The sequence below is a fragment of the Zingiber officinale genome, chromosome 8B, assembly GCF_018446385.1.
Source record: "Zingiber officinale cultivar Zhangliang chromosome 8B, Zo_v1.1, whole genome shotgun sequence".
Taxonomy (NCBI): Eukaryota; Viridiplantae; Streptophyta; class Magnoliopsida; order Zingiberales; family Zingiberaceae; genus Zingiber; species Zingiber officinale.
The window spans coordinates 38,949,621-38,959,316 of NC_056001.1; the positions used below are offsets into that span (position 1 = coordinate 38,949,621).

At 35.3% G+C, this 9,696-nt stretch overlaps 1 protein-coding gene across 1 annotated transcript; it reads right to left on the reverse strand.

Moving 5' to 3' along the window:
* Nucleotides 1-731: 731 nt before the first annotated feature.
* Nucleotides 732-8,972, reverse strand: LOC122015527 (protein ANTHESIS POMOTING FACTOR 1-like). The gene is made up of 10 exons (XM_042572473.1): nucleotides 8,678-8,972; nucleotides 7,962-8,062; nucleotides 6,897-7,006; nucleotides 6,733-6,799; nucleotides 6,536-6,635; nucleotides 6,305-6,421; nucleotides 6,102-6,239; nucleotides 3,246-3,327; nucleotides 1,750-1,799; nucleotides 732-1,109 (listed from the first exon to the last, which is right to left on the reverse strand). The coding sequence occupies exons 1-10, from the start codon at nucleotides 8,747-8,749 to the stop codon at nucleotides 957-959; spliced, it is 990 nt and encodes a 329-aa protein (XP_042428407.1). The 5' UTR covers nucleotides 8,750-8,972; the 3' UTR covers nucleotides 732-956.
* Nucleotides 8,973-9,696: the final 724 nt, after the last annotated feature.

The following is a 9,696-nucleotide window of genomic DNA, read 5'->3' on the forward strand; positions in this document are numbered from 1 at the left end:
AAAGAGTTTTTTTTATTCAAGTGATTGATTCATCTTGAAGTGAATTAGAGTGCTGAGCGACCTTTAAATGGGAGGAATTTTATTTCCCAATAAATTATTTTTATGATGATTTGATGATCCATATTCTCATATAATAATCTATTATTTAAATATCAACTTGACTATGTACATTGAACTGATATAATATATTTTTATGAAGCATAGCTAAGTGATTATATTTACATTGCACCAGTAGTGATGGAAATTTTGAAGGAATATAAATAATTTTATATATTTTTTTAAAAAAAAATGATAAGCATTTAGAATGACCGGTGAATTTATCTTGGAGTATTGATCTTTACATTGTTAATGCTTTTTGTCTGTGGATTCCATCCTCATAAAACCCACCCGTCAGTCATTTATTTATTTCAAAAAGACCTTTAAATTTCATTATTATGAGAATATTTTGTAAGATTTAGAAAGATCACCTGCCCTACTGTTCTGTTTATTTTCTTTTGTTCCTTAGCGATGCTGATGTATAGGCCTTCTTTGTCTTAACATTTGGCCTATTTCAGCTCTTGTATCATTCCATTTCCATTTTGTGTTGCAAATTTTCTCATTGTCTTTTTAGTCGTCAAGTGGATGGTGAGTTTGTAAGCAATCGTTGTCATTTTCAGCGGTTGCGAGGATCAATTCATAGATGTGAAATTAAGAACTTATTTATCTCCGTAAAAAGATTATTTTCCTTGAAGGAACGAAAAGGAACGGACAGTCAAAATTTTCTTTTACATTTGTCTACAACGTCAGATGAGATCTTACATGATTGCAATTAACACAGACAAGCTCACTAAGCACTTAATTTAAACGCCGAAATTGCTTTTTGAGTCGAAAAGAGATATCGGAATTTCAATACTCAGAGCGATGCTCCAAGAGAAGTTTCGATAACGAGAACAAACCACAACATTACAACGATTTGTTCATTCTCTAACAGCAGCTTCACCGTCTTTGGGCTCCTCGTCTGACTTGGGTATCCAAAATGTTAGGGCAGAGGATGCGGCAGCGAACATGACTCTCCTCGGAGCCCACTTCAAGCAGGATACCGCACCGATATAACTATTCCAGGATGATACCTGTAGCACAGCACAAATTGTTAGTCTCTGCGGTTCAAACAACGATCATAACCAGCCACATCGAAATACTCAGAATGTTGTGAACCAATGCTGGATGGGCTAAGATTTTCTATGGCGTCCATTGCTGAATCGTTTGGAATATTATGAATGATTCAGAGTAGCTCTAGTTTTGTCAAAACAAGCGCCCGACAACAATTTAAGAGGTAGGTCAAATATAACTTCGGCAAGGCAGTCAATTTTTAGCTTTAGGAAAGCAAAAGATAAGACGATCAATAAATGCTCCAATTAAGCGATATGAAACTATGACAAACATGCATAACAAACGAGGAAGAGGAAAACTAAAAAAAACTTAATTAACAATAATAAAACAAGACAAAATTTATTCAAGTATAGAAGATAATATAGAGAAGATAGAGTTTAATGGAGTAAAAGAATCCATATAGCCGACCCTACCTAGTGGGATAAAACTTAGTTGTTATTGTAGGAAAGCAAAGGAAAAGAATACAATGTGATAATAAGCCGCATTAGAACAGCATGTGCTCAGTCACACCGTATACGATGTTTGTAGTCCAAGTCCTGAAGGACCTTTCATCGAGTTTCTGACAATTTTAAAAGATGTGGTGCAAGGGAACAAGAATACCTCATTGGGCTTTTCAATCAACCAAGCATGCAAAGTACCATCTCCAGAACCTACAACAAAACATCAAAGTAGAAATAAGTTATCTTAAAACACCAAGTAGCAGATTTGCAAGGACAATATGCCCAAAGCTAGGATAAAACAATGAACTTGCTTTTTGTACAATTTATGTTGTCAGTTATCTATCGAAGAAGTGAATTGAGATATCTTCTATTGCCGTTAAGTATCAATCTAGGTTAAAAACACACAAAAAGCGGAACTCATAAACGATCAGGAAGCTTCAATCAGCAAGTTCAGTCGGTGAGGGCAACCTATGTATAATAAAAAAATGAGTTTGATAATTTGCAGGAGAGGAAGAGCAGAGAGAACAAATAGGAAAACAGAAGTTTGAGATCTGGAAGAGCAGGAAGAGCATAGGAGGGTGAATAACTACATTTTGATGAAGAAATCTCTCTTTGAAACGTTGCCTGAACAATTAATTTGATCAATTAGCATATAAAACTATAAAGTTACCATTTCATGTTGAAGAACAGGTAACACAAATAATTTTTTTAAGCTACATGAACCAACCACTATCTTTAGAGATTGGACAATCGTCAGATTGATAGTTCGATTCAAGCATGCATAACCTTCTCATGGATTTACGATGGTCACTCATATTGGAACACAGAGCAATTATATATTATGTGAAGATGTTACCCTTGTCCATACCTCAAACTTTGAAGATGTCAGGTAGCTCAATAATCAATAGGCAAAGATCATATCAGGTGATGGGATTGAATCAATTTGGGGGTTTCCAGCTACCTCAACTTGTTAATAGTAAGAACCTTGAATTGAATACAACTATCACTTAACCCTAGTTTGAATACATCATGAGTTGGTGGTGGAATTCACTGCTGGAAAATCCTAAAGTGAATACTCCCTCCAATTTTATGTTGACCGACAATAGTTTGGTTTAGCATTATATACCGCCTACACTACTTATCCATCATCAAGTTGTGACACGAACAACTACTTGTCCAATTTTAAGTTACAATATATGTGGTGTTAGCTACCTTGTAAAGACATCATGATAAAGTTTAGGGCTAAAAAGTCTGGCTGATTCCATTTATCTGTGATCACATTGTGATGGTTAGGCTAGATTAGTCAACCGAAGTCCTAAATGTTGGTAGCAAGCTCCTAAGGAATATGGCTTCGTCACTAAACTTTACCCAAGAAAGATTATGCATGTGATCACTAGATAAAGAAATGTTACTAATAAAAATGATCAAACCGAGATAGGTGCCTTTAACAGTGGGGAACCTAACTATAAATATCAGAACAACAAGATGGTCAGAACTAAAGTAAATAATCCACTGAGAATGGATAGTAATAAAACAATTGTTAGCTGTCAACTACAACTTCCAACATTTTGATATTTAAACAATCATATAATAATAAAGCAATAATAATATATCATGATATACTGTTAAAATAGCAAGCATTGCATCTCTAACCACCTGCCAGAACATATTGTCCATCAGGAGTAAAAGTGGCCTCAGTTGTTAAATTAGGTGAAGGCTCCAGACTGAAGCCACAACGCTGCAAAAAACCGAAGAACAAAAATTCATCTACTCATTGTATTGCCTCAAAAACAACATGAAAATTAAGATAAATAATACAAAAATACTAATCTGAAGATACTCCATAAAAGTTCACTATAAATTACTTACTGCATTAAAAAACACTTTGAAATAAAGAAGAAGAAAAACATGTATAAAGTCTGAAAGCCATAAACATTACAAGAAAATAAATAAATAAATATATATATATATATATATATATATATATATTTGATATGCTAAGCGACGTTTTGTGCGCGACCGTGAGCGACGCGTAGACGTGGTGTTGCCAGCTCGATGTCTTTGCAAAAAAATATTCCATTTATTCTCTCTCCCCTTCGGCCTTCTTTTGAAAACATCACTGAGTGAAATTTCCCATTTTCTAAATTTCCCTCGCTTTTCTCTCTCTCGCTCCTTCCTTCTCCGTCACCGCCGTCTTCCGTCGCAGCTGACTGAAGCTCCCCAAACTGTGTGTCAAACACAAAGGCGACCCTGGTGTAAAAGCCCCCCTTTCTCCATTCTCGATCATAAGCCTTTCCCCTCCAATCTCTGTTTTTCAGCTCTGTACAATTTCTTTTTTTTGCACCATATATATATCCTACCAAGCACAAGCCCTAACTGCTATGCTACCAATTTTTTGCTTATATAATTTGTAGGTAACTTGCTTATATATTTGTTTATTGTATTATCAGAAGAAAATATTTCACTTTGTAGCAGCTACTTGGTAAGTCGTTTCATTTTTCAAAACATTGTAGCAGCTACTTGGAATGATAGCTACAATGCTGTAGCAGCTACCTCGACGGTTAGCTGCTACACTGTTGTAGTAGCTAACCGTCGAGTTAGCTGCTACAGCATTGTAGCAATTACTTGGAATATTAGGTGCTACAACGTTGTAGCAGCTAACTTGGAATAATAGCTGCTATAATACTGTAGCAGCTAACTCGATGGTTAGCTACACGTTATAGCAGCTATTTCGACAGTTAACTGCTACGTCCATGTAGCTACTACAACGTGTAGCAGCTAACTGTCCAAGTAGCTGCTACAACGTTGTAGCAACTCTTACGTAAGTCGTTTCATTTTAAATTGTAATTTCCTCTCCTCTATTCATATACCGTTTATCTATGAAGCTAGGTTTACCAAATTCTCAGCTAGCGATAATTTTCTTTCTACTCCGATTCTTACGTTGTTAGTCCATTAATCATCTGAAAAGTATTACATAAAGCCTCCCTATGTGTAGTAACAAATTCATTAATCCATTGATCTTGCTTTCATCCCCCATCCCTAATTCTGCCATTAATGAATTGATGGGTCTCCAAAAATATATTAATTTCAAATTATATAAGTAACTATTGAATTATTAATAGGGATTGGGGCTTGTTAGTTGCATCGGCAATAGCACAGATACACGTAGCACCTCACTTCTCTAGAGTTGTTGCTACAATGTGTAGCAGCTAATCCGCACTAACTGCTACACAGTGTAGTAGCAACTTATGAGAAACTGCTACACATTGTAGCAACTCGCTTTAATACTGGATCTTGAGAAAGTTCGACTTATAATTGTCTTTGTTATACTGGATCTTGATAGGTAGCTGCTACAACATGAAGTCTATGTTGTAGCAGTTACGGACCAGCAATTACTACAACATCAACTTGATTAAAATTGAATTTCACCGACTCCTTCCATTGTATTTAATGTGTTGTCTGGAAATGATTTTTCAGTTGCTACAATGGTGTTTTGACTACCACACACTAGCTGCTACGACGTGGACCTCATGATCTTTGTTCGCGAGCTTGATCAAGACTCATGAGTCCTCTTTAATTTACCACATCATGATATGATAACATACTTAAGAAATAAAATAGGAATAATATATACAAAAATAATTTTATTAGGTGATTAAAAATATTGGAAAACAAATTCAAGCACGGTGTTTTGAAAATTGGAAAATTTAGAAATTAAAAAATTTCGCTCGGTGATGTTTTGAAAAGAAGGCCCAAGGGGAGAGAGAATAAATGGAATATTTTTTTGCAAAGACATCAAGCTGGCAACGCCACGTCTGCGCGTCGCTTAACATATCAAATCTTATATATATATATTATGCATCAAAACAAATATGAGTAGATTAAAATAAGATGAATATTAATTCACAAGGTGTTCATGAAATCTAAGCTTGTGGACCAGTAAACAAAGTATTGAATCTAGAAACTAGTACATAATTTCAACTGCATGATGCAGTTTGAGATAATACAGTTGAGAATTATAAACTTGCACTTAAAATTTAAAGGTTCTCTATCAATAATATATATATATATATATATAAGGTATGTTTGAATGGAGAGAATCCCCTTGAACTCAGTTTCATCATCAAGCTATGTTTGGTCTAACTATTAGGGATTCGGTAACATGAATCTTATTCCTCAATTGAGATATCACCAGTAAGATTAAAATCAACTTAAATCATTTTTAGTCAATGTTTTCATTGGTCAACCTCTACCTCTTACACCTTCTACTCCAATCGTGCAATTTATTAACTATAGAAACTAAACTATTGGTTGCCTTAGAATATGTCCACATCATCTCAACTCTTGACCTATTTTCTCTCCTGTTATCATCTATTGAAGCTATGTCTAATCGCTCTCACATCAGTATTTTTTTTCCATTTTACTTACTCCATAAATATATCTTACCATGTACTACTTACTGACTTAGCAGATATTATCATGTCAATAAAACAGCCAACACGGAATGTGAACCTTATCTCCTCCATAAGCATCTAGAATGTAGATATTATTATTTGTGGTTGTCAAAACCATAGACCTGCCGTCATTGCTGAACTTGATATCACAGACCTCAGCTGTATCTCCACCAACGAGGAAAGTATCAAATGGACCCTGAAGTCAAAAAAGCTTAGAAATTTATCATGCATAAAGGAGATCCAAGTTTCTACAATGCTAACCTTATCGTATGACCGAGAATCAAACAATTTGATGGCACCTCCTTCCATTGCCACTGCAAAGACAAGGCCTTGTTGATCATAGGCAACAGTAGGCCTTCCACGCAAACGCAGAATCCCCTGAAAGCTAAAGCAGTGAGTATAAATCACATTTACATAATTAATATTCCAAGTCTTAATAAAACTTATATGGTAACTTCCACATTTAATAAAGCATTTCAAGCAAGAACTCACTTGGCAAGCATTTACACGAAGATCCCATATTCTTACACTATGGTCAAGAGAGCCTGACATGAAGCTATCATTTATTGGAGACATACAAAGTGAAACAACTCTGCAATAGTGCAAGTGCTTGTTAGGATTGAATGTACAAGGCATATAAAAACCCAACAGTTAGTAGTGTCATTACCAAATAGTAACTTAACAATTACCTTTTCTTATGGCCTTTAAAATACCGCAGACAACGGTTATCATACATGGAAAGATATCGCAAGCATTCTATTAAATGAGAAGAATATCATAAGGTTTATGCACAAAAATTATTGAGAACATGTGCTCAAGAAGAAAATGGCTAATTACTAATATAAAGAAGCACCATTTGTCAACTCTAAGTTGTATCTTGATGAGCATAAAATGGAACTTGGATGGTGTGTAAAGCAAATGCGGTCAGAACCATGCTTCTTGTGATATGTAGTCTTCAATAACCTGCATGCAAGAGCAAGTTTGATTCACTAAAAATAATACATGTTTCACTTAGAAAACAAAAAAAAAATGACAAGATTTTACATTTCCCTTCCATGACCAATATACTAATAGTAGAAAGAAGTAAGGTTCAAGAGAATATAGTGTTGAAGGCAGAAAGCTCACTCTAGATTGGTAAATAGGATCATACAAGTATAAAAGAACAAAACTTCAGATACCCTGATTCCTTGCCTAGGGAATTTTAATCATAAGAGTGGAAAATCACCATGAAAGTGGCATGCTGGGCAATAAAAGGGATCCAATTCATACATCTACATATTTGTGGGAAAAATACACTCATATACATAGTTTAGTTGATTCTTTTCTATCTAATCAAAATGTGATAAGAGACTTGAGGAAATTGACCACTACTAGAGTTGAACAACCTACAAAGTGAATTTTGGCATCAATTTAGTTATCAGGATGTACTGTTTTGGTGCTTGATATAGGTTGGCATTAATTAGACCATGTGAACTAGTTTCCTTTTATTTTTCTTCCATCTTCCTCACCCTTGCCCTTCTTCTTGCGCCTCCTCCCACTCCTTTTGCCTTTTCATCCCTCTTCTCCTTCCATGTTGTCTCTTGCTCCGAGAGGGGATAAGGTGAAGAGAGGAAAAAGATGAGGATAAAGGGTAAAATGTTTAGTTTAACCTTCTACTAGTCCTCATGCCTGCCACCATGTCCGCTTCCACCGCAACCTACTATCCTCATGTCATGGTATGAAATTTTGTGCCATAGCAGGTAGCATGGCAGAAATTCACAATTTTGGTCATTTCTTCTATGCCAACCGTACTAAGTAGATATTGTGCTGACATATGACACTCATCAAAGTATGCCAAGATGAACTAGAGACTGTAAACAGAGTGAGCCAGAAAAAAAGGATATATAATAACATTATGGTCATTTAAAGCCATACTCACTTAGCATTTGCAGTATCATACAAGCGTATAGAGTCATCCTCACTTGCAGTAACAAGAAGGTCTTCTGTTCGATGAAAATCCATAGAACTGATTTTCCCTACCTACAACAGATAAATTCCAAATTGATGAAACAATGGAACCAAGCCACCAAAAGAAAACAAGAGTCAAAGTTTGTAAATAAAATGAAACTGATTGTTGTGGATGGAAAACAAGACGATGATATGAGCAATTGTGCCTTTACACATGACTATTTAGAGTATCAATTGCTTACATAAATGAAGTCTAGATAAAGAACTCACAGTCCATACAAGATAAATCATCAATCCTCCGACCCCTCACACAACTATTTAAAGAATGATGGAGTCTAGATAAAAGACTCAAATTTCCATACGTTGCCAATCCTCCTATCCCCAAGGAAGTAACTTTGCATCGAGATAAAGATCACATGACATAAATCTCTGATTTTTATACAACCAAGCCTATCAACTTTAGCCTGTGAATGTTATTTTCTATCACTTCCAATCTTGCATAAACATTCTCAGACAACATAATACCAGCTTCCATAGAGTTACTGCAGGTCAAAATTGTCATACTTCATATACTCGAACAAAGAAACTCCCTAATCTCCGAAACTAATAGTCTCAGAGAAGCATAGAAATACGATACGTAAGCAAAGACGACCGGCATAAAAAGAATCAGCAAGAGAGAGAACTCACATAGTCCGAGAAGACCGCACCGACGGCCATGCTGCGTATGATATCATCATTGAGCTCTGTAACAGAAGACATCTTCTCTTCCTCTTCCTTCCCCTAGGTTTTCTGACGGAAGAAAAAAGAGGAAAAATTCTTGAGAAACTCCGAAAAAAGAGTGGCGGAAGTGGTTTCCGATTAAATCCGACTGCTCTCCTGTGGATCGGAGTGAAAGGGTTTTAAGGCACCACGACAGTGTTCCCGATCGTCGCGAGGAAGAATCGAAGGAGGAAGCGGATTGTTTTCAGGACCGACCAGTAACAGGTTGTTTTTGTAATTTGAATGTTGATTTTACCTTCTTAAAATAAATAAAAATTCCGAATTATTTATTTATTAGTGTGTTAAAAGTTATTTATCAAATATATGATCGAGTCAATTTTTTTTTATCGTAGACATCATTATCAAATAATTTTATGTATAGAGAATTATACATAAAATTTAGGGTCAAAATTCAACGCATTCGAGTATGTCCTTCTCTATACCTTGACCACTTGTACTACTGACTAATAGATATCCATGATTTACTTACTCTGTGTTGACCTAGAGAAGTGTTAGATTAAATCTTATGGTCGAAACTCGACGTGTTTGAACATGCCCTCCTCATGCCTTGGCCACTTGCATTAATGGCTGATAGCTCTCGTGATTTTCCTCCTCTGTATTAGCCTAGGACATGTCACATAAGGTCTAGTCGAAACTCGACGTGTACGAACATGCTCTCCTTCATACCTTGGCCACTTACATTAATGGCTAATAGTCATCTATAATTTACCTTCTTCGTATTGGTCTAAAGATGAATTGACGGAACACTAAAGCGAGTAAATCACCTATTGTCACATTTATATAATTTGATTAAATTGCTTATTTAATAAACGAAACATATTCTGAAAAAAGAAAACATGCTGTTTTTATCAATTTTTAACATGTTATAAATTTAAATATAAGTTTTTATATATACAATTACAACGAAAACATGAAAATAATCAGTG

Coding starts and splice junctions, on each gene's coding strand:
- LOC122015527 (XM_042572473.1), bottom strand. CDS start 8,749: ATGTCTTCTGTTACAGAGCTCAATGATGATATCATACGCAGCATGGCC. Junction 8,063..8,677: donor GTGCGGTCTTCTCGGACTAT/GTGAGTTCTCTC, acceptor TATCTGTTGTAG/GTAGGGAAAATCAGTTCTAT. Junction 3,328..6,101: donor ATGCTTATGGAGGAGATAAG/GTTCACATTCCG, acceptor GGTTTTTTGCAG/CGTTGTGGCTTCAGTCTGGA.